At 35.2% G+C, this 25,012-nt stretch overlaps 1 protein-coding gene across 8 annotated transcripts in view; it reads left to right on the plus strand.

Annotated features, from left to right (window-relative positions):
* The window catches only part of BDP1 (BDP1 general transcription factor IIIB subunit), a 73,265-nt gene that overhangs the window by 37,165 nt on the left and 11,088 nt on the right, over positions 1 to 25,012 (plus strand). For 4 of the 8 annotated variants that reach the window (XM_084880880.1, XM_084880885.1, XM_084880887.1 and 1 more), the window contains 19 exons: positions 2,928 to 4,113; positions 4,748 to 4,935; positions 5,365 to 5,581; positions 8,332 to 8,510; positions 9,708 to 9,921; positions 11,045 to 11,184; positions 12,239 to 12,440; positions 12,715 to 12,905; positions 13,761 to 14,148; positions 16,847 to 16,969; positions 17,529 to 17,565; positions 18,042 to 18,134; positions 19,630 to 19,855; positions 20,285 to 20,439; positions 21,755 to 21,905; positions 22,142 to 22,322; positions 23,348 to 23,411; positions 23,797 to 23,983; positions 24,714 to 24,918. In XM_084880880.1, coding sequence (XP_084737006.1) covers positions 2,928 to 4,113; positions 4,748 to 4,935; positions 5,365 to 5,581; positions 8,332 to 8,510; positions 9,708 to 9,921; positions 11,045 to 11,184; positions 12,239 to 12,440; positions 12,715 to 12,905; positions 13,761 to 14,148; positions 16,847 to 16,969; positions 17,529 to 17,565; positions 18,042 to 18,134; positions 19,630 to 19,855; positions 20,285 to 20,439; positions 21,755 to 21,905; positions 22,142 to 22,322; positions 23,348 to 23,411; positions 23,797 to 23,983; positions 24,714 to 24,918 — 4,327 coding nt within the window. The remainder of the gene's footprint in view (positions 1 to 2,927; positions 4,114 to 4,747; positions 4,936 to 5,364; positions 5,582 to 8,331; positions 8,511 to 9,707; positions 9,922 to 11,044; positions 11,185 to 12,238; positions 12,441 to 12,714; positions 12,906 to 13,760; positions 14,149 to 16,846; positions 16,970 to 17,528; positions 17,566 to 18,041; positions 18,135 to 19,629; positions 19,856 to 20,284; positions 20,440 to 21,754; positions 21,906 to 22,141; positions 22,323 to 23,347; positions 23,412 to 23,796; positions 23,984 to 24,713; positions 24,919 to 25,012) is intronic. The other 4 variants (XM_084880882.1, XM_084880881.1, XM_084880883.1 and 1 more) reach the window with 4 other exon arrangements.

Genomic DNA, 25,012 nt, shown 5'->3' on the forward strand with positions numbered 1-25,012 from the left:
TCTTGGTTATGTAAATTAGCAAATATACCTAAAAAATTTCCCTAGGCTAATTTGGCATCCTGTGTACTCTTATGATTATCTTATGGATGTTTATAAATACTTTGTTGATTCTTAAACTGTATTTTAGAAAAATACATGTGGACCATAGAGTAGATTTGTAATCGTGTGCACATTCTTCTATCTTCTTCACTTATGATCCTCTTTTTTTCTTTGCCTTTTTCCTTAAATTCTGTGGTCTTGGAGAGTTGTGGGTCCATTATATGTTTTAAGTTGAGGAATAATTCAGTACAATTTCATATCTGATTTCTAATCTCGGGTACTGCTCTTCAGTTAATTACGCAGGTGAGATAAGCTCTATTGGAGGAGATCTTTCTCATTCACCATTGTATTTCCAGTTCCTAGCACATGCCTTCCTGGCATGTAGTAAGTACTTAGAACTATTTGTTGATTGTTTGTTCATGAGCTCCAAGTAATGTGTTACTGATTATTTATCCATAAAAGTAAAGTTTATCAAAGACTTTTGATTACTGAGACTATTTAAATGGAATATAATTGTAACATTGTGTATTTGTATTTTAAAATCTGAATTTATATCTGAATTTATATTAAAGTACTGATATTATTAATAAATCTTTTGCTTAAAGCATTTAATGTTTTAAGAATATGCTAGTGTTTAAAATGTGACTTTATAATGATACTAGAGGCCCGTGCACAAGTTTGGGTGGAGTTTCCAGGGGGGTAAGATAGGGGGCTGGATGTGATCAGCCCTCTGAGTGGCATGGGACACCCTTGCCAGCCTGAGATCCTGATCCATCCTGCTGACATTCACGCCTGTTGTTGGGAGCCACCTGATGTTTTATATTGTTTCTTCCTTGTTGAGTGTTGATGGAGGAAAAGTGGCCACAGTGCCTGAGGCTGACTTCCAGGAGGCCAGCGGTACTGTTGGATTGTGCTGGCAGTGCTGGTCCGTTGGTGCCTGTGCTGTTCTATGGAGATTGGCCCTGCAGGACTCCTGAGGGAGTGAGTGGCTGCCGCCTGGCTGGTGGACTGCACTGACCACCAGTGGGCAGCTCCTGTTTTGAGCGTTTGCCCGCTGGTAGTCAGTGCGTGTTATAGTGACCCGTCGTTCGGTTGCTTAGGCTTTTATGTATATAGACTTTATCTTTTCCCATGATAACCAAACCAAGGTTGCTAGTGCACAAACCTTATTAAAAGCTAAATATTTCTGGATGGAAATGAAAAGTATCATAAGTCAGAAAACAGAATAAAACCCACTGAGAACTAACTAAGTTAAATTTCTTTTACCAGTTGGTATTAATTTTACATTGAATATTACCTATTACTAAAGTTAATGATAGTTGAAAAACACCTCAGTTATATGAACAAGTACAATTTGTGTTATCAAAAATTGTATTAAAAAACGTTTCAACAAAGGAAGATAGGTTGGGACATAGACAAGTTCAAACAAGCACTAACCCGTAGTTGTAAATAATTTAAAAAGTAAAAAAAAAATTTCTTTTGTTAATTCTCACCCAAGGATATTTTTCCATTGAGTTTTTTTAGAGAGAGTGGAAGGGAGGGGGAGAGACAGAGAGAGCAAGAGAAACACTGAGGTGAGAGAGACACATGGATTAGTTTCCTTCTTCATGGCCTGACTAGGGCCGGGGATCAAGCTTGCAACTGAGGTATTTTCCCCTGACTGGAATTGTACCCGGAACCATTCAGCCGACGGGCTGATGCTCTACCCACTGAGCCAAACCAGCTAGGGCAGTTTTAACTCATTTTTTAAAAGCTGTTGTATACATTTGTTCAGACTAACATTACTGAAATGCCCAGTAACACTCAGGAAACTGCCAAATATTGTTCATTTAATTCTTCCTTTTAGTCCCATTCTCTTAGAGAAATGTGTTCTCTTAGAGAAATGTCTGTACAGGAAATATCATTTTAAATTGCTTTTAAAAGTGAGGAGGTGTGAACCTAGTTCTTAGTTAGAAGGCTGTATCTTTTTTAAAACGTGCCTCCATCCAGCGGTTTGGGATGCCAGTCAAGGCTGGCCATATAAGTGGGTCCCTTAACTCTATGGTAAGCATATGTCTGTGTAAATGATAATAGGGCAAGGATGTAGGCATAGCAGACACAAATTGGGCGAGCTATAGTGTAGAGCCTGGAGAGTTTTTCTCCAGCAGTGTTTGTGAAGAATGGTGTGAATGAGGATTAGTAGGAAACTATTCAGGGCCAATTAGCTGCTAATCTAATTGACCTTACTGATGACTTTTTCTTTATATGTATCTCTATGTAAATAGATATTTTATTATTTTAAAATTTTACCATATTTTCAAAAGATGAAATTTTCCTCTTGATTTTAATTTAAATTTATTATTTTTAATAAATTCTCTACTAAATTAAAAAAAAAATTTTATTGATTGATTAATTTGAGAGAGAGAGAGAGAGAAAGAGAGAAACATCAATTTGTTGTTCCACTTATTTATGCATTTATTGGTTGATTCTTATATGTGCCCTGACCAGAGATTGAACCTGCAACTTTGGCAAATGGAACAACGCTCTAACCAACTGAGCTACCTGGCCAGGGTTCTCTTTTAATTTAATTTGATTTTTATTGATTTCAGAGAGGAAGAGAGAGAGATAGAAACATCAGTGTTATGAAAGAATCATTGCTTGGCTACCTCCAGCACACCCCCTACCAGGGAATGGGCCCACAACTGGGCATTTACCCTGACTGGGAATTGTACCATGACCTTCTGGTTCATATTTCAGTGCTAAACCACTGAGCAACACTATCTTTGGGCTTTTTTAATTTTCTTATTTTTAATTTGAGAGTCCCTCGTGTTTCAGTAGTGAGTTCTCAATCATCATCTCTTCAACAGACAATCTGGCTTAAAATTTAACTGTGTCTTTTCTTTTTATAGTATTCAAGAGGATAATGAAGCAAATATACTCAAACAGGTTCCAGTTCTAAAGAGTCGATTTCAGAAACCAAAGCCAAATATAGGAAGAAGAACTGGAAGAAGAGACATTTCCTCAAAGGAAGAGTTACCAGAGGAGATTGCTGTTTCTGGGAAAAAGACAGCAGCAAGACTAGAAATCTCCTCAAAGGAGAAGGTACCAGTGGAGGCTAGCACTACAAAGGAAATTGAATCGAAGTTAAAAGAAACTGGGAGAAGAGACATCTCTCTCAGGGAGAAGAAACCAGAAATGATTGACTTCACCATGGAAACGGTGACAGATTTGAAAGAAACTGGAAGAGCGATTTCTCCAAGGGAGAAAATTCTAGAGGTAACTGGTGCTATTGAGGAAAGAGAGACAGATTTTGAAGGAACAGAAAAAAGAGAAATATCCACACAGGAAAAGGCCCCAGAGGTCAACACTGTAGGGGAAGCAGAGGCAGGGATGAAAGAACCTGGAATGGAGATTTCTCTGAGGGAAGAGATACCAGAGGTGATTATGACTAATGCCACTGAGGAAAGAGAGACGGATTTGGAAGAAACTGAGAGAAGAGAAATATCCACACAGGAAAAGGCCCCAGAGGTCAAAACAGTAGGGGAAGTGGGGACAGATTTGAATGAAACTGGAATGGAGATTTCTCAAAGGGAGAAAATTCTAGAGGTGACTGGTGCCATTGAGGAAAGAGAGACAGATTTGGAAGAAACAGAGAAAAGAGAAATATCCACACAGGAAAAGGCCCCAGAGGTCAACACTGTAGGGGAAGAGGAAGCAGTGATGAAAGAACCTGGAAGGAAGATTTCTCCAAGGGAAGAGAGACCAGAGGTGACCATGACTAATGCCACTGAGGAAAGAGAGATGAATTTGGAAGAAACCAGGAGAAGAGAAATATCCACACAGGAAAAGACCCCAGAGGACAGAGTTACAGGAGAAGTAGAGGCAGATTTGAAAGAAATTGGAAAAGAAACTTTCTCAAGAGAAAAGATCAGTGCTGTAGAAGAAATGGTGGCAGGTTTGGAAAAAACTGAAAAAATAGATATTTCTCTAAGGGAAAACGAACCAGAGGAGACTGGGACCTCACTACAAACTGAGACAGATTTAATGCAGAGCAGAAGTGCTGATTGCAGTGCTGTGCCTTCACTAAATATCAAAGTATGTACTTTTCCGTCCCTAAACATTTTTTATAATGCTCTTTCGGAGAAACATTATAAAAATAAATTGCAATTCTGAGTCCAACAATGTTTAAAATCTCTAAAGCCCAAAGTCTTTCTTAGTCCTAAATTCTATGTTTTGGAGCCTGGAAGAAAAAATAATAATAAACATTTTTTAATTGTGGAAAAGATATTCTTAATGTCAATTTGAAGTTACTCTTTTAGATAAAAAGGAATAAAAGAAATCAGAATTATTTCTTTTGACTATAAATGTATCAGCTGTTCTCCATTTTTTCCTGTCCCACCCCAATTTATTCCACTTTTAAAAGTTATTTTTATTAAACGTTTTCAGTTATTTGAAGTTCATCCTATTCTAACACATTTTCAAGGACTTTTTTTTTTTTTTTTGAACGGACAGCAATGGCATTTGTGGCTTGGAAATATAAATATGCAATATGTAAAGAAGAGTTAACAGAATTTTATGTTTTAACATTTGTAAATTTTGTTTTATTTAAAAATTAAAAAAAGAAACTTCTGAATTTTTAAAGAAAAGTGTTTAGAATATAGTAGGATTTTTGTTTGAGATGCTTAAGGAATCTTGTATAATTGCTGATTTACTGTGACTATTCTTCCAGAACATTAGCAATGAAGTCCTATCTGTGGTGCATACACCTGTAGAGGAAAAGGGAAATACTGAAAAGGAAGTGTCCGGCCAGCTGAGTCATTGGAAGACTTCTTTGAAGACTTCTGAACTTGATAAAACAGAAGACCAGGGGACACCATCTGCAGATGTTCCAGAGCAATTTTCAGATATTAACTTAAGGTATGATTTTATAGGTCTGTGTGCTGTTAAAGAAAAAGCATATAAAATTATATTTACAATTATGTTAAGTAAGATTTCAAGACATAATCTATAGCATAGTGTTAGAGAGTTTAAGCTGGTTTGGGGAAGAGTGGGAGAGAGGATTGAGAATATTCTGACAGTTGATTGTTAGAATTACAAACAGTTGTATATAACTTATATTCTTAAATCATACCTATATTTTCTTTGTGTAAAGATGATATAGTTCATAGGCTTATATCTATCTGTATTGTACCACTCATTTTTTCAGAATCTACCAAATGGTCCAATTTGTTTTCCTGTTAAGAATCAGAATTAAATATTTACATCCAGTCTCTAAGGTTGTCTTAAGATTCCTCTCCCACTGCCCCTTCAATTCATTCTAAAGCATGATAATCTTTGTTCCAAAAGCAAATCTCTTCCTCAAGAACAAAAGCCATTTAAGCCAGCACCTTTTATGAGAAGTCGATTCAAAAGACCAAAACCAAACTTATCAAGAGCAACTTTAAAAAGAGAAACTATGGAAGCAGAAAAACATGTACCTGGGAAGAAATTGGAAATGGATAAAATAGAGACTATTATGATACAACAGGATGGTGAACAAATGAACACTCTCCCTTCTCAATCTGTGAGTGATATTTAAGATGGAGGCTCTTTTGTTTTATTTAATAAAGTAAAACACTTGTAATTGAAATTTCACAAGTATTTCCTCATACAATTTTTACCATGTGTGATTTTGTTGTAGCTGTACTTAATGTGCCTCATTGTACCACATTTTGTGTAAGAATCTCAAATATTTATGATGGGCAAGTATGTGATGGAAGGAATTTAAGAAGCATGGGCTGCATGTAGTTCAAGTTATGATCTTTGTTTGCTTTGTGATTATAGCCAAATGATGAACCAATTTCTTTATAGGGGAAATGGGAATGATAATTTCTTTTTTTAAATATATTTTTTTATTGATTTTTTTACAGAGAGGAAGGGAGAGAGATAGAGAGCCAGAAACGTCAATGAGAGAGAAATATCGACCAGCCGCCTCCTGCACATCCCCCACCAGGGATGTGCCCGCAGCCAACATACATGCCCTTGACCGGAATCGAACCCGGGACCTCTCAGTCCGCAGACCGACGCTCTACCACTGAGCCAAACCGGTTTCGGCGGAATGATAATTTTTTATTTCACTCTGTTGTGAAGGTGAAATAAAAAGTTAAGAGCATGGCCTGTGTGACTCTGTTTGTTGGAACATTGTCCCGTGCACTGAAAGGTCTCGGGTTCGATTCCTGGTCAGGGCACATACCCAGGTTGGGGCTTCGATCCAATCGATGTTTCTCACATCAATTTTTTTTTTTCTTTCTCTCTCTCCCTTTCTTACTCTAAAATCAATTAAAAATACATATCCTTGGGTGAGGATTTAAAAACAAAGAGCTTGGTAAGAGTTAAAGGAGATATTTTACTTACTTAGTTCATAAATTAAGATTATGTGATATAGCATCAAAAACTTTGAAATGAGCCCAGCCATTGTTACTCGGTGGTTGAACATTGACCTAAGAACCAGAAAGTTGTATTTCAATTCTCATGAGGGCACATGCTGGGTTGGCAGACTCAATTTGCAGTAGATGTTATGCCTTAGGCAAGAAATCGATGATTATCTCTCATCGTTGATGTTTCCATCTCTCTTCCTCTCCCTTCCTCTCTGAAATCAATAATATATTTTTTAAAAAACAACAGCAAACCACCCTAGCTGGTTTGGCTCAATGGATATAGTGTCAGCCTGCGTACTGAAGGGTTCTGGGTTCAAGTCTGGGTCAAGGGCATATGCCTGGGTTGCCGGCTAGACCCCCAGTAGGGGGCATGCAGGAGGCAGCAGATCAATGATTCTCTGGGATTATTTATTTATTTATTTATTTATTTAAAATATATTTTATTGATTTTTTACAGAGAGGAAGAGAGAGGAATAGAGAGTTAGAAACATCAATGAGAGAGAATCATTATCAGCTGCTTCTTGCACACCCCTTACTGGGGATGTGCTGGCAACCAAGGTACATACCCTTGACCGGAATTGAACCTGGGAACTTTCAGTCCGCAGGCCGACGCTCTATCCACTGGGCCAAACCAGTTTCAGCGATTCTCTGGGATTATTGATGTTTCTTTTTCTCTATTTTCTTTTCCCTTCCTATCTGAAATTAATAAAAAAATATAAAAAACAAACTTTGAAATGAAATAGCACTCATAAATTGAGTATTCTAAATATGTAAAGTACTTTGAATTGAAAAAATTTTTTTTTAATATATTTTATTGATTTTGTACAGAGAGGAAGGGAGAGAGATAGAGAGCTAGAAACATCAATGAGAGAGTCATCGATCAGCCGTCTCTTGCACACCCCCTACTGGGGATATGCCCGCAACCAAGGTACATGCCCTTGACCGGAATCGAACCCGGGACCTTTCAGTCCCCAAGCCGACGCTCTATCCATTGAGCCAAACCGGTCTCGGCTGAATTGAAATTTTTATTTTGCATCTTAAAATACTTAGTTCTTATTGTACTTGAACATTTGTATTTTATTCTTCTAATCTTATATTCTAAAAGATAAATCACTTTTTTATTAATTATTTTATTATAAAAATTCCAAATTGGAAAAAATATAGACTCTAAATAATGAAAGTCCTCTATAATGTTCCATCTGTCCTTGCCAAGTTAATCATGTAGCAATTTTGAATCTACTCACTGACACTTTTTTTATTTAAGATTTTTAAATTGCCTTTTTAAAGCAAAGTTGGGGAACCTTTTTTCTCAGGGGCCATTTGGATATTTATAACATCATTCTCGGGCCATACAAAATTATCAACTTAAAAATTAGCCTGCAAACATTTAGTTAACGCAGGTTTAATGCTTTGGCAGGGCCAGACCAAATGAATTTGCAGGCCTTATGTTTTCCACCCTGTTTTAGAGAGAGAGGGAGAGAAAGAAACACTGATGTGAGAGAAACACTGATTGGCTGCCTCTGGCATGCCCCTCTCCGGGGGTTCGAGCATGCAATCTGGGCATGTGCCCTGACTGGAAATTGAATCACCAATCTCTCTCTCTCTCTCTCTCTCTCTCTCTCTCTCTCTCTCTCTCTCTCTCTCTTTTTGCGGCGACACACACACACAATATTGCTATAATAAATATCCTTTTATGTCATTTTCTTGGTACTTATTTGAATATTTTTATAAGATACATTTCTAGAAGTAGAATAGCTAGAAAATAAAATTTTTCATAGATCTGTTCTATTCTTCTCTACAAAGACTATACAAATTTATTATTCTAATAGTATATGAAATTTCCTATTTCCCTATTCTTTTACCATCCTCAATGAAATGATTTTTAATCTCTTTCTAGGATGCGTTTTCTCTGATGACATCAAAAGAAAAAGACAAATCAGATCATAGGCAGGAGGAGGCTGGGATGTTACCATGTGAACTGACACAAAAGAACCTTTCACCTTCAAGTTTTTGTGAATCTGAAGAGGCCTCTCAGTCTACACAAGCCCAGGAAAAGGAATTACCTGTTTCTATTGGGTAAACAGTGATAGTCCTTTGAAAATCTAAAATAAGACAGAATTATTTCAAATATTTCTTTTTTTAAAATTAAGATGTATTAATGTATTTTAACAGTGAATATAAAGAATTTTATACTTGGTTTATTAGTATTTATATGGCAGACTGCCTGTAAAATTGAAAATCAGATTGAGTTCAACACCTTTTTATGCTTGTCTGCTTATGCTCACTGTTTATTGCTTAAGATTTTATACAAAGCAATACATTTAAGAAATATATGTATGTAAGTTATTATTTGTGTTTTAAAATATTGTGGTAAAAGCCCTAGCCGGTTTGGCTCAGTGGATAGAGTGTTGGCCTATAGACTGAAGGGTCGTGGGTTCGATTCCGTTCAGGGGCACATGCCTGGGTTGCAGGCTCAATCCCCAGTGCGGGGCGTGTATCAATAGAAGGCAGCCAATCCTTGATTGTCTCTCATCATTCTACCTCTCCCTCTCTCTTCCCCTCTGAAAATATATATTTTAAAAATTGTGGTAAAATACATAGTACATAACACTTAGTTTTTAACCATTTTTTTAAGTATACAGTCTAATGGCATTAAGTACATTCACATTGTGCGACCATTGCCACCATCCATCTCCAGAACTTTATTCTCCCAACCTAAAAGTCTGTACCCATTAAACAAAGCTCCCCTTTCCTCCCTTTCTCCAGGTCTTGGCAACCAGGATCGCACTTTCTTTCTATGAATAGGAATATTGTAGGTACCTCATATAAATTCATTACCTTTTTTTTCTTTAAATCCTCACCCAAGGATATTTTTTTAATTGACTTTTAGTGTGAAAGGGAGAGGGAGAGACAGAGAAACATCGATGTAAAAGAGACACATCGATTGGTTGCTTCCCACATGCAACCAGACCTGGGGCTGGGGATCGAGCCTTCAACCGAGGTACTAGTATGTGCCCTTGACCGGGTGGTATCAAACTTGGGACCCTTCAGTTTGCTGGCCAACGCTCTAGCCACTAAGCAAACTGGCTAGGGCTCATTACCTTTTAATAATTGAAATAATATGTCCTTTTATAAAAAAAGGTATATTTATAATCAGAAAGTAAATTGTTATTGAGAGGGTAATTTTATTAAAGGATTCTCAAATTTTACATTTTTATAGTTTTCATCTTTTTACAATCAAGTTCCTCTATTTTTCTTTGTCCTTCCCTCTAGGAATCATAATAATATAAACACTTTTCAACAAGAAATGAAGGAAAGTATTATCCATACTACTCGACCAGTTAGGGGCCGCCTTCAGAGACCTAGACCAAACATAAAAAAGGCTGGACATAGGCAAATGGAAGAAAAAGGTGAAGCTAAAGGCATAGTTGAAAAAGAAAGGACAAAATTACAAAAAGATGAAACTGAAAAGAAATTACTGAATGTGGTGAGTTATTGTTACATAATCGAGTTGAGCCTTTAAATTCAAATTAAAACATTAAATGATAGCTCAGGTTTGTCTTATGTAATTTGACACTTACTCTATTCAGTGATTACATAATATATCTAGTTTTGTTTCAGATTTACCATTCTGAATTTTAAAAAAAGTAAATATAATTTTATTTTTTTCCTTACTAAAAAACTACTCATTGTGAAAATCTTCAATCAATACAAAATAATAACTACCTCAAATCTGACCACCATGAGATTACCATTGAAAAACTGTTGTTGTATATTACTAGATATATCCCCATGCATGCATATGTGGATATGTATGTAAATTTAAATACTGAAAGATTACATGCATGTTTTAATGTGAATACTTTTAATATATTTTCTGTCAAGAATACAGGGATACATTATTTTTAACTGCTGCATAAACATTCTGATAGTTAAACCATTTCTTATTGATGGCTCTTGTGATATTAGAAGCAAATATTAGTAATGTAATGTCCATTTCAACAGTTCTTGTTTTTCTGTCCTTTTCTCTGTCTGTTATAGTAAAAATCTAGATTTAAAGTGATTGTAATTTTTATTTGAACCTCCTGATTCTTTTTTTTAAAAAAATATATAAATATTCTTTTTAAAAAATATATCAATATTTTATTAATTTTTCACAGAGAGGAAGGGAGAGGGATAGAAAGTTAGAAACATCGATGAGAGAGAAACATCGATCAGCTGCCTCTTGCACACCCCCCACTGGGGAAGTGCCCGCAACCAAGGTACATGCCCTTAACCGGAATCGAACCCGGGACCCTTCAGTCCGCAGGCTGATGCTCTATCCACTGAGCCAAACCGGTTTCGGCCCTCCTGATTCTTTAAAAAACAACAACATTAAACTTCTTTTTGTGGGGGGGTAATTCATAACAGATGGTTATGTACTTTTAAAAGCATCATTTAAACATATTACTGCAAAAATCTCTTAAACTTTCTAAATTAGGTGATTATGAACATATCCAGTTTGAATCTTCATTTTAAAAAGCTAAATGCCTTTCTTAATGCTCAAAATATTTTAGAAGGTATATTCTGTTGTTTTAAAAAAATACACAAATATGGTTTTGTCATTTCAGCCAAATTATCAAATTGGAACTGAAATTGAAGATATATCCTCTAAAGTTTCTGAAGGAAGAATGTATGAAAATCAGAGTCACGTGACTCTTCTAGAAAACCTTCATATTAACAAAATTGATGTTTTAGATAAAAAGATGAGGTGAGTGTGTCTTTAAATCAGAAAGCATTAAACTTTCCAAAGATAAAGGTTGGATTTTTACATAATTAATATTTATTTATTTATTTATTTTTTAAATTATATTTTATTGATTTTGTACAGAGAGGAAGGGAGAGAGATAGAGAGCCAGAAACATCGATGAGAGAGAGTCATCGATCAGCTGCCTCTTGCACACCCCCTACTGGGGATATGCCCGCAACCAAGGCACATGCCCCTGACCGGAATCGAACCCGGGACCTTTCAGTCCCCAAGCCGACGCTCTATCCATTGAGCCAAACCAGTCTCGGCTTACATAATTAATTTTATATAACTTCATATCTTGAAATTTTTATGAAAGTATAAAATAATAATTATTAACTAGAATATTTAAAAAAATATATTTTTATTGATTCCCACTGGGGATCGAGCCGGCAACCTGGGCATGTGCCCTTGACGAGAATTGAACCCGGGACCCTTCAGTCCGCAGGCCGACGCTCTATCCACGGAGCCAAACCGGCTAGGGCATGAACTAGAATTTTTTTTTCCTGCTTTTTTTTCTTTAAAAAAAAAAAAATATATATATATATATATATATATATATATATATATATATATATATATATATACATACATACACACACACACACACACACACACACACATACATATACATATACATATACATATACGTACACACCCACACACTTTTTTATTTCAGAGAGGAAGGGAGTAGGAAAGAGATAGAAATACCAGTGATGAGAGAAATCATTGATGTGCTGCCTCTGCACACCCCACACTGGGGATCAAGCCCGCAACCCAGGCATGTGCCCTTGGCCAGAATCGAACTGGGCACCCTTCAGTCCTGTTTCCCAGGCTATACAGAAAATGGATGTTATACTGCAAAAGCATTTATGTTCTTGCTTTCATATCAGCATAGCCAATTTACATATAGTCCTTTGAACATAGGATTGGTTTGTATAAAAAATTGTTTAACAACTGGTACATTAAAAAAGAATTCAGATTTTTGTTCTTCAAGATGATTTGTACTTCATTCTAGAAATGAACATAAAACTTGTGTTTCTAGTCCCGCACAATTGATAAGAAGGCAGTTCCAAAACCCTGAGCCAAATTTGGGAAGAACACATGATAAGAAAGAGGAAAGAGTTATAGAAAAAGACAGAGCAGATCCGGGTGAGGCCTGGAGGCCAGAAGATAATTTGCTGCAGCAAGGAGATTCTGACACCCAGTTCCTTCAAAAGGTAAGTTTGAAAATATATAATTTTTATCAGTGGGTTGTATTTTGTCAGTATCATGAAGAACATTAAAAATATTTAATTTTGTATATTGTCATTTTCACAAAAATTGAGTGGCATTTTAATATTATAAAAACTTAGAAACCAGTCATGGTGTGTGTGTGTGTGTGTGTGTGTGTGTGTGTGTAAGCAAGTTTGGAACTCTAGGTCAAACTACCAAATCAAATTGCCCTAGAGATTGTTTTTGTGGTAATATTAGCTGTTTCTTCTTAAATTGAAGGAAAAAGCTGAACTTCTAACATCTCTGGAGGTTTCAGCAAGAAAAGATTGTGTAGGTTCTGAAGAGGCTGCTTTGGCCAAGAAAGACCTTCAATCAGAAGTTGGACCATCGGGAAGTGTTGGACAGAAAACTGAAGGGGATAATTCTGTGTCTCCAGTTGTTGAAGAGCAGCATCTCAGTAAATTAGCAAGGTAAAATTTTACATAACTACTTTCAGCAGAAGAAATAAAAATCTATTCTTTATGGATGTCCTACTTTAATTTACTAATAGAGTAAGAGATATCTTGTTAACAGAAGTGTAGATTGTTTTTTATTGATAGGTCTATTTCTCTTCCCTTTTGATTTTATTTACTGAATATTTACTTCCTTTGGATCTTTTTAGGAAGATTTTATTTATCCTACATTTAACATCTTTGGGTATTAAGTATGGTAGATATGAAGAAGCCTGACCAAAGAGTTGCGTGCAGTACCTTAATAATTAGAGTACTAATTCAAACAGGGGCACAAACATAGGTGAAGGGTACCCTCTTCTGTCATTTTCAAGAAACGTGGAAGGGAACTAAGTTCTTAAAACCAACATTGTTTTGATGGATTTTTTTGCCTCCTCTTTTTTTCTTTTATCCTAATCTGTTTACCCAATAAGAATAACCAGTATCACTTTTTAACCTCCTATTCTGTATTTATTGGCCCATTGACTGTCATTCCTTTTTTAATTTCCAGTCTTGTGTTTTATCTCCACTTCTGTAGCAAGAGGGGAAATGGCCCAGAAATAAAACTTACTATGAAAAATTTGTGGGTAGATAACTAAGACTTTTATTTTATTTATTTTTTAAGAATTGTATTTATTTATGTTTTTATATTCAGATAATGCTGAATGAGAAACTAATAGTAAGTGTTTTCTTTTCACAGTATAAATTTTTGACAGAATGAGTGGTGGGAGTTTTCATTTTAAGGCTTGAGTTGGGATTTCAGTGTAAAAGTTTGGTTTTTAATAAAATTATCCTGTGTGTGCAGTGACTATGTTGTAATTTTGATTAAACCTCCAGCCATTCACAACTATTAAAAGAATCAAATTACTCTAAAATTGCTCTCAATCAAAGAACAGCTATCTCTTCTGCCTCCGGACATGAGATGGATCATACTGAAAGGAGAATGCATCGAAAGATCAAACCAACTGTCAATAAAGGGCGTGGATCAAAACGAATTCGGAGTAAGACTTCTAAGAAGGAACCTAGAGCTCCCAAGGCCATGCTGGTGACTCTTAGGGCTTCCCAGGAAGAGGATGAAGATGATGGTGAGGATTTTGAATCTGTCTATGAAGAAGAAAGCTTTTATCTTGCGCCAGAAGAAATAAACAAAGCTCCAGTGTTTGTACCTGTTGGTCTCAGATCTCCTGAACCTGTTTCTACTCATATTGAGGAAACGATGGAAGAGGTAGTTTCTTTTTTGAGTGCTTGGGACTTTGTCTTACTTGTATTTTTATCTTAGTGGATCACTTTTTCTTCTCTTATTGAATATTAGGATTTGTAGACTTCATTTTCTAAATTACCTCTACCAAATATAGTTTTTATTGGTTTAGGCTGAGTTCTGGTTAGTAGACAAGGTAGAAGAGACATATATCTATATACTTTTAAATGTAGTAAAATACACATAACATAAAATTTACCATGTTAACCATTTTTGAGTGTATAGTTCAGTGGCATTAAGTATATTCATTTCATTGTGCTATCCCATCATCACCATCTATCCCCAGAACATTTTTTATCTTGTAAAACTAAAACTCTGTATGTATCTAACAATAATTTCCCATTACCTTCGCCCCTTTAGGTTGTGCTTACCACCATTCCACTTTTGTCTCTCTGACTTTAAGTACCTTGTGTAGTATTTCTTGTACAGTATTTGTCGTTTTTGTTAATAGTTTGTTTCACTTAGCAAAATGTTTTCAAGGTTCATCTATGTTTGATCATGTGCCAGAATGTCCTCCTCTTTAAAGGATGAATAATATTCCATTCCACATTTTGTTTATTCATCTCTTAGTGGACAGTTGGGTTACTACCACCTTTTGGATAATATAAAGAATGCTGCTATGAGTATGGTGTACAAATATCTCTTCTAACTCCTGCTTTTAATTTTTTGGGGGGAATATAACTAGAAGTGGAATTGCTGGATCATATGGTAAATTATAAATTTATTTTAATTTTTTTAAATTTTAATTTTCACTGATTTTTTAAAAATTGTTTATTGATTTTTGAGAGAGAAGTAGAGAGGAAGGGTGATGGAGGGGAGAGGGGGAGATAGGGAGAGAAGAAGAGGAAGAAGAAGAAAAAGAAGAAGAAGAAGAAGAAGAAGAAAGGGAAGAAGAAAGAGAAAATATAGAAATGCCAGTGAGAGAAACATCGATAGTCTGCCTCCTGTGTGTCCATCATTGGGGATAAAACCCACAACTCGGGCATATGCCCTGAACTGGAATCGAACTGGCAACCTCATGGTGCTTGGGACAATGCTCAAACAACTGAGCCATACTGGCCATGGCCCATTTTTATTTTTTTTTTAGCAACCACCACACTGTTTCCTATAGCAGCTGCCTCATTGTACATGGTGTACAAAGGTTCTACTTTCTTCGCATCCTCGTCGACACTTGTTATTTTCTTTCTTTTTTTTTTTGGATACTTGCCATTCCTAATAGATGTGAGATGGAGGAACATACTACTTTAACTTACTTTATTATAAAAGCTCCTTACTCCTTTGCCTCTAGGTCTAGTATTTCAACTTTGTAACTTCAAAGTTTTCTGTTTTGACTCAATTTTCAATGATTTTTGTGGCTTATAGAGTAGCATATATCAATCAATTTTGTAGTAAGTACTCATGATAGTTTCTGAGTCATTTGAAACAGAATCAGAAGTAAACTGAGATGGTATTGATGGTAATAATAAAAGAAGTAGGATATATAAAACAATTCAAATAATGTTAAGTTACCCAGCATTAATGGATTACTGAATCTATAAATTTACATTTATGGATGGTGGTCCAAACCAACTTCTTTCTGTTATTAAGGGAATAAGAGCCACACTGTCTTAAATGTAATCTAAGAGAGAAATCTTAATATTTTTAAGTTCCAGGATTATAGGGATCTTTGACCAGTAACACTGCTAAAGGAAGGGTAAATGTGAATAAACTCATGATTTTACATAGCCATTGACATGGCTATCAAGAACGATACAGGTTTTAGGTTGCGGGAGAGGGTAATATCCTATATAATAAAAGCCTAATGTGCTAAGTGTCCAGTTGACCAGTTGGCTGTTCAACCAATCAAAGCATAATATGCTAATGATATGCTAAGGTCACTCAACCACTCACTAAGATGTGCACTGACCACCAGGGGGCAGACACTTCGACCGGTAGGTTAGCTTGCTGCTGGGGTCTGGCCAATTAGGACTGGGTGAGATGGGCTGGACATGCCCTAGAGCCCTCCCGTGGTCCCTCTCCAGCTGGCCAACCTCCCTCGTCTCTCCATGACTCCAGTGCATGGTGGGGTCCCTCAGCCTGGCCTGCACCCTCTTGCAAACCAGGACCACTTGGGTAGCTGGTTTTGGCCTGATCTCGGAGGCCAGGCCAAGGGACCTCACTGGTGCACGAATTCATGCACTGGGCCTCTAGTATATATTTAAGAGCTTTCAACTGATCTCTATTATAGTACGTAAGACAGTGTATAGTTAGTTGATTATATATCTGTTTTTCTTCTATTGGGAGTTCCTTGAGGGCAGGGACCAAACTGTCTCATTCAGCTGTAGTCCTCTAATTTTTAGGAAGCACTCCATAAATGCTAACAGACTGATGAGATAAATTATGTCAAAGTAGGAACAAAGTGGGGATAATAGAAAATTAAATGCTAGGTACTAGGAAGATTAGCCTTGTAAAAATTGCTTACTGGTTATAAGACTCTCAGGCCCCTCAGAAGCCTTACATGTTTTATTTTTGCCAAGTTGATGTCAAATCAATGTAAAAATGACTATTCTTCAGTTTTTTAATTGTGTATGAATCTGGATTATTTTTTCAGTTTACCATTTTATTTTACTTGTTTGTTTGTATATAGTATGCCAATATGAAATCATAAGACTTTTCATTTTGACAGCTTGAAATAACCGTGAATGTCCCAGATATTGGATTCATAACTGTTGATGAACATCAGCTCTCAAACACAGATGTGACCACACAGGAAATGAAACAAGAAGAAAATTTGAATGTATTGTCAGTTGTAAGCATCCATTTTAATGTTTTGTGTTTTCATGAATAAACGATCTTTCATTCTATGCTCTTAGGATCATTTCCAGAGGCCTTAATGGTTGCTTTTAAATAAATTTCACCATTTTCAATGGGGAGATTGTCAGCAGAGCTCCTTATGCTGTCATGCTGGACATCAGTCCTGTAACTTCTTAGTAGTGTAAAAAAATTGTGATATTTTTCAGACTATGGTTTCCATTGAGTCAAAACTATGCCAGCTATGACTAAAGCTGAAGGTTTATGAAGTGAAGAACTAAAGTAACAATGGTAGATGCAGATTGCAACATAATCATAATTAAAATTTGTACATATACAAAGAAAAGGTAAAATAAGGAGCAACAAACAAAAGACTTAACCTTTTAATTATTTCTGTTCTTGTTTATCCAATTTTATGAATAATTATAATTAAGGGGGGGAACCAGTTCCCACTCTATTGCAATTAAAAACAGATAGATCTGTACAACATAGTGTTTTTTGAGATATAGAACAAATAATTTGGGAAACTACATAAGATGTTACTTTTCCTCTTTTAGGAAATGACCACAGGTGAACATACCCAAGATGAAACAGGTAATTGTTAATAGGAAACTGTTAAAAACTACTTGGTTAACACTAGCACAGTGATATAGTAGTGGTGGTAGTTTGTAAATGAGTAATTTTGCTGGGGAGTTGAACAAAATGATTCAGCTTTTGAATGTGTTACCTTTTGGAGAAATGTGAATTCTTGGAATGTTACTGTAGAAAATGAGTTATATGTTTAGTAAAGAAGTATTTTTTTCTCTGATTTGCATATATGCATTTTTTTGAAGATATTAAGTTACTTAATGGGAGGGAGGCATTTGCAGTGAGTAAAAGCCAACAGTTGATGATTTCTTTACTTATAGTAAATTGATGAAAACATTACCCTAGTAAGGGATTAGTGGTATAGAGGATATTAAAACATGTTACTAGAGGATAAACACCTGAATTTAAAAACTTTCTAAGTAAACAAACTTAAATTTCCAGATTCATTCTTCTGTTTTAATGTTGGTATATTTTCTCACAAGATGCCAACGATGGAAGCACTGAAGCTGCCATTACTTTACTTACAATGGGAGATCTAGTGTTGCAGTCAGAGATCAGTACCGAGCAGAGTGATGGTAAGAATGAAAAATAAGTCCTCAAAACAACTTTTAAAGTTCAACTTTTAAGAAATTATACCCACATTTGTATAATAAGTGAATACCTGCCTGTTGCATTTCAAGTTGGCACCACTTTGTTGTTTTTTCAGAAAAGATAATATGTATGCAATGATCCATTTAACTGTCCCTTTAGATGTAGTGGCCACTATTTCAAGATAGTGCACTTGATTTATTTATTTGTTTATTTATTTATTTATTTTTAAAAATATATTTTATTGATTTTTTGCAGAGAGGAAGGGAGAGGGATAGGGAGTTAAGAAACATCAATGAGAGAATCATTGATCAGTTGCCTCCTGCACACTCCCTACTGGGGATGTTCCAACAACCAAGGTACATGCCCTTGACCGGAATCGAATCTGGGACCTTGAGTCCACAGGCCAACGCTCTATCCACTGAGCCAAACCAATTAGGGCTGTACTTGGTTTATTAAGAGTAATTTGTATTTGTGGAATATTTGTTCAGTGCTGTATCCCCAGCACATAGTATGTGCTCAGTTACCTTTATTATAAACATCATTGGTTAACGGCACTTATTGATCACTGATTACTTTATACATGTTTCTTTATCAAAGGAGCTGCTTCTTTGGGTAGTTTGACCGTTACGTGACATTTGAATACAGTATGATGGGACAATAGTCCTCAATGAGATTATTTGGTTTAGAATGTTCTATTAGTTTGAATTGAGCCAAATTATTGTATATGTCAACCCAGATTTTTAATATTTTAGGCTGACCTTACAGAGAAGCAATGGTCTTGATTAAGTATTTTACTCTATGAATATGTCATGCAGATACAGAAATGTTTCTTTTAAAGATGTGTAAACTGTAGATTGTATGAGGTGAACAGAATCATGGTTTATCTTTTTTTGTTTTATTGATTTTAGAGAGAGGGGAATGGAAAGGGGAAAGCATAAACATTATTGTAAGAGAGACATCCATCAGTTGCCTCCCATACCAAGGATCAAACCCACAACCTTGGTATGTGCCCTGACTGGGAATTAAACCTGTGACCTTTTGGTGTCGTAGATGATGCTCCAATCAATTCACCTGGCCAGAATGGGCTTCATTCTTTTTTTTTTTTTTTTTTTTTTTTTTTCCAGCCTTGATTCTTAATGGAATAGTATTGCATTGGAGCCTGTCACAAATCTCTAAGACATAAAATACAGATTTTGAAAAATTGTAAATAAAGGTGATATTCTTAATTTATTTGAGGTTATATAGTTCTTGAAAGTAACAAAAAGATTTATCTTTACTTATAATAACCCAAATACTTCAGTCTGTAAGAATTATTAAGCTTATAATAGATAAAATATTTGGCATAAAGAATGGGATCATACATTTAGTTTTAGAGCCCAGAAGAGCAAACTTTAAAAACAGTATAGAAATTTGCAATTGCTGAATGCTGAAGGATTTATTTTGACATCTATTTTTATTTTCTGTTTTTTTCTGCAATAGGAATATGTGTACTTCCTGGTGTTCATTCAAAGGATAAAAGCCATATTCCTTTTAACCCAGATAATGTCAGTGACAAAATTGTTTATGAATATCAGGAGCTTTCTTCACCTGTCAGCAGTATACCTCTTTCATCATTAGAAGAAAACAAGATTGGATTGGAGGAACAAAGTACTAAAGAAGAAATTGGTTTAATGGATAAAGTAAAGGAAAATGCTAGATCAACCAGGTTTATTTTGCTTTATTAAATTATTATTTCTTTTGAGTTTTACCAAAAAATAAATTACAGTATCCTATTAATAAATATATTTAAACCATCAATTTAATAGATTTAAGTAATACTTGTATAAGTGGTAAAGTATGCAGTACTGATTCCTTATCCTTTAAAGTAAAAATTTGCTGATTGTGATTTTAGTTTGATGTTTTGCATATTAAAATTACTGTGTAAGCTTTAAAGCTTTAATGAAATAGTTTTATGTAAATAGTTTTAGTCTCTGTTTTACAAATATGGTCCAGAATCTCTTCCCTTCTCAAGACTTCAGACAATGTGGCTTCTTAGAAGGTGGCACATATCTGTGTCAGTGCTAGACAGAATGTATCAATGTAAGAGAGAATTCTTACACATTGATAGATTTCTCTTTCCCCCCTCTTTTTCTAGGAATACAACTTCTGAGGTGACCAATAATTTGAGAATGAGAAGGAGATTTGCCAAGCCTAAGCCAAATCTTAAGATTTTAAGGACCAACAGATTTGGTGCTCATCACGAAGTTCCCAATTTGCTTGTAACCAAAGGAGAAGTGGAAATTCAAAGAGGTAAATTTTATTGTTCCCTTGCAAAAATTATTTTGACACAAGAAATTACATGACATTTCAAATGGAGTATTCAGTAGTTAAAGTTATTTTAACTTACTATTAATTTCAAATGTACAAAAAGTAGAAATAGCTATAAAATAATTACCTATAAATCCACCAATTGGTTTAATAGTTAATACCATTTTACTATATTTACTGATCAAACTTTTGTCTTTATATATATTTTTTTCTGTATGTGAATGTGTGTGTGTGTGTATATGAATGTTCAAGCACACATGCATGTGGCAGAAAAGAAGAGAGTGCCCAGAAGGCATACGATTTTAAAAACTTCCTCCTCCTTAGGTTTCCAGACCTCTAATTCCACTTCTAGTGGTAAACTGCTTTTAACCATTTTTATTATAGACTTCGAGAAAAATTTTATACACATAAACATCTAATGAGAGTGTATATATGCCCATACATTCATATATACATTCGTATGTATATTTCAGGAAGAATAAAAATATATGCAGACAGTACACTATACTCCACTTTTCAAAATGTGTGACTTAGTGGTGTTGATATATTTACCGAGATTGTGTTAAACCCTGTATGTTGTATGTAGAAGGTCTGGATAGTTAACATCATTTCTGTTTTGGATTCTTGATTTCTGGGGTTTCTTTTTCACCCAGCAATGCTTGTTACTTGCTCTGGTCTGAGCAGTACCCAGAAGCACTCTCATGCTGACTCAAGAAGTCATTTTCTTTCTCTTTGTAATACTATTCTTTGAGAACAGCTCCTTCCCAGTACTTTTCCCAAGGTGAAACTAACCAGACCTTATGTAAATCCACCTATAAATTACTTTTGTTGATGGATTTCTAATTATACTGCTATTACCACTAGATGGGGACACAGTTTTTGTGGTAGTCAGGAGTGAAATATGTGCCCTGTGAATAAACTTGCTTTTTGGCCTGGCAGGTGTGGCTCAGTGATTGAGCATTAACCTGTGAACCAGGAGGTCATGTTCAATTCCTAGTCGGGGCATAGGCCTAGATTGCCGGCTTGATTCCCAGAAGAGGTTGTGCAGGAGGCAACCGATCAATGATTCTCTCTCATCACTGATGTTCTATTTCTCTCTCTCTCTCTTCTACTTCATCTCTCTGAAATCAATAAAAACACATTAAAAAATAAATAATAATAAACTTGCTTTTTGGATTAAGAGATGTTTGAAAGAGTCCACTATATAGTGATCTGTCTTTGAAGAGAAAATATGTTTCTAATATGGAGATTTTAGCTGTACTATTTTGGATTATATCTTAAATGTTTTTTATTTAAGAAACAGAGAAAAACTCTCCTAAAGCAACAGGAGTAGAAGATAAAAACCTTGAATCAGAAACAATAACAGAGAATAAGGAGCAGAGCAGATTGACACATGACCATGCAATTGAAGAGACCAGTATTTTGCAGGAAGCAAGCCTAAAGGAAAGGTAAAGAGGAGAGATTGTGGGATTTGATTTTATTATGTTTCAACTATATCCTTAAGGTTTAGCTGTAAGAATTTAATTTAAAAAACAAACATACATCCAGGTTCTGTTGTATTAATATAAAAGTTTAAAAAACATTAACATAGATGAATTTGATGTACCTAGCTCTAAACATGTTATGGTTTTCTGCTTGATTTCAAATATATACTGAAACTAAAACGTACTAATTTCTCTTTCAGAAAGGAAGACCAAGCACAGGGATCTCAAGAAATTCAGATATTGTCATTTGCTCCAGTTGTTTCCTCTGAGACAAGTTCCCACACACTTGGTTTGGGTCAGGGTCTTAGTGAGAGTTCTGTTGGAGAGCCCCTGGCAAAGGACTCGAGTGGAGACAATGTGCTTACATCTTATGTGCCTGAGGTAAAAGAATGAAAAATGTAAAAAGTGGTGGCTAGGTGTTTGTTCCTCATTTTAAAAAAAAAAGGCGGGGGGGGGGGAATAATACAATCACAATACCTTTCATCCTCTTTAATATGCAATTCTATACATTTTGACAAACATATATAGTCATGTGACTAATACATGAACAATTTGATCATCCCCCAAATGCTCTGGTGCCTTTTTTAAGTCACCCCTTCTCTCCCACTCCCAGCCCCTGGCAACCACTGATCTGTTTTGCCTTTGCAAGAATGTACTGTGATAGAATTTGTATTGTGTTTTTAGTCTCTGGAGCACAGATAAACTAGCCAATACCTAGCTTTGTTATAAAAGCTTTGAAAAGGGAAGTGTTTTTACACAGAGAATTCACCTCTTGCTACTTAACCCCTGGATCTGAGAAGATACGTGTCTAACACTATATGAGATATGGGGATACATAGTTGTGGAAAACAAATGAATAAACTTAATCTGATCGGTGTTAAGGAAGAGAGTTGCAGAAGGGTCTGTAGGAGTGAGTGATCCTCAACCCAATCCAATGAAACCAATCTCGGGGGGGAATAGGGCCCAGACGTTAGCGTATATATACATATAATTTTATTGATTTCAGAGATGAAGGGAAAGGGGGAGAGAGAGAGAAACATCAATAATGAGAGAGAATCATTGATCAGCTGCCTCCTGCAGATCCCTTACTGGGAATTTAGCTCACAACCCAGGCATGTGCCCTCGACCAGTATCAAACCTGAGTCCCCAGGCTGAAGCTCTATCCACTGAGCCAAAATTCATTTCATAGACTATACATATTGTCATTTTAGTTTGAATTGCTGTGTGTAAATATTTAATCAAAAGTTTATTGGTACAACTAAGTTTCAAAAACACTGAAAAATTGCATAGGGTTAGATAATTGTTGAGGTTTGAAACCATGACTGTTCAGTATATCAAAATGTCAGGAAAACTTTAAAACTGAGATTTAGTCAACTTTACTTTTTCATTTTAATTTTTATGGCAAGTGTATACCAACTAATATTCCAGAAGTTCAACAAGAGAATGTAAGCAATCCTCAGGATTTAGCAGGTATGATAATCTGCTTCAATAAAGTATTATAGAAACTAACTATGGTTTTTATTCCCCAATTTGTATAAAAAACAAAACTGTGTGTGTGTGTTTTTGGCGGGGGGGGGGGTGGTGGTGGTGGTGGTGATGTGTGTGTGTGTGTGTGTGTGTGTGTGTCTATGATGGCCTTAATGTAAAAAAAACTAAGAAAAACAAACTGAAGTATTTTGTTGCTCAAAATTATAAATTTCCATAGTGAATCATCTTTATCAAATTACTTTTTTGGGGGGGTGTAATTCAGTTTTTATTATTAATAATAAGTTGTTTTGAGACTTTTTTAGAAATTAAAAGATTTTCTTTTCTCTCATGGTTCAGCTTTTCATTACTAACTTTTAAATTTTGATAGTGAATCTAATTGGTAACATACATCATGATGCTGAGGAAGAGCAAGCATTCATTTTAACTCTGGTGGAAATTCCAACCAATGCAGTAGAAGAATTTACTGATAACACTACACACTTAATGCCAAACCCTTTACTGCCAGCGCCCATATTGGTCAAGTCTGTGACTACAGAAGAAAAGGGTGACATCAGGTAATGAATGAGCTAAACTGTTTTTGCTAGGAGAAAATTTTCTTTATGAATCAAATAGTATTGATAGGAATGAGCCATTTACCAACATTTGTAATTCTAGATATCTTATTTAGTAATCATGTGGTAAAGTAGAGAAGAAATCATTTATTTTATATCTGATGAAATTGTCACAAATGTATATTTTTTGTATGAAACCTGTGTGGTATTTTAAGTATTTTGAAAGTTAAAAACACCTACAAATGTAGATCATGAAGTGGCATCTATTAAAGGTATGGTTACTTTGTAAACATTTATATATACCTTAAATTTTGTTACTTTGTAAACAAATATATATCTTAAATACATTCACAGAAAGAAGCAAAAATAGGAGAGGTAACATTTCTATATATTTTTGATACTTATTTTAATTCTTTACAGTAGAATTATTAAATTGTAGTTTAACAGTCACTGATTAAGATGCTTACTTGCACATTAAATGAAATTAGAAATTGAAGTTTTTTATATCAGAAAGAGACATTTTAGGTTACAATTTAACTTTACAGACATTTTTTATACCTCAGATTTAATTCAGTAGTAATGAATTTAAGTTCTAAGCCTTTAAATATTATGGAGCTCAATAACCTTTTTTTTTTGGTCATGGCCATGTATGTGTTAGTTACTTTGAAGTGTTTTTGGTAGTTTTGATTGGAATAGCTCTAATTGATTTAATGTGTATGTATTTTCTATGCAGTATGAATTTTCCAATAACTTCAGTTGACCAGGATGCCATGTGTTTTTCTAATTCTGGAAGAGATGCTTCTGAAAAGCCTCCTACTAATTTGGATCTTATGTCTAGGAAGAGATTACATTGTAGGTCTGATGAAAGTGACCATGTTCCTCCTGCCAAAAAACATTCACTCACTCTAAGAAGTGATTGTCAAGAATATACCTCTGAGGTAAGAGAGCCACTAAGTAAGATGGCCATATTATAACAAATTGATTTGTATTTTTTTCCTTTATATTATTTATACTAGAGGCCCGGTGCACGAA

This window comes from Pipistrellus hanaki (genome assembly GCF_964339955.1).
Source record: "Pipistrellus hanaki genome assembly, chromosome: 4".
In the NCBI taxonomy this organism is placed as follows: domain Eukaryota; kingdom Metazoa; phylum Chordata; class Mammalia; order Chiroptera; family Vespertilionidae; genus Pipistrellus; species Pipistrellus hanaki.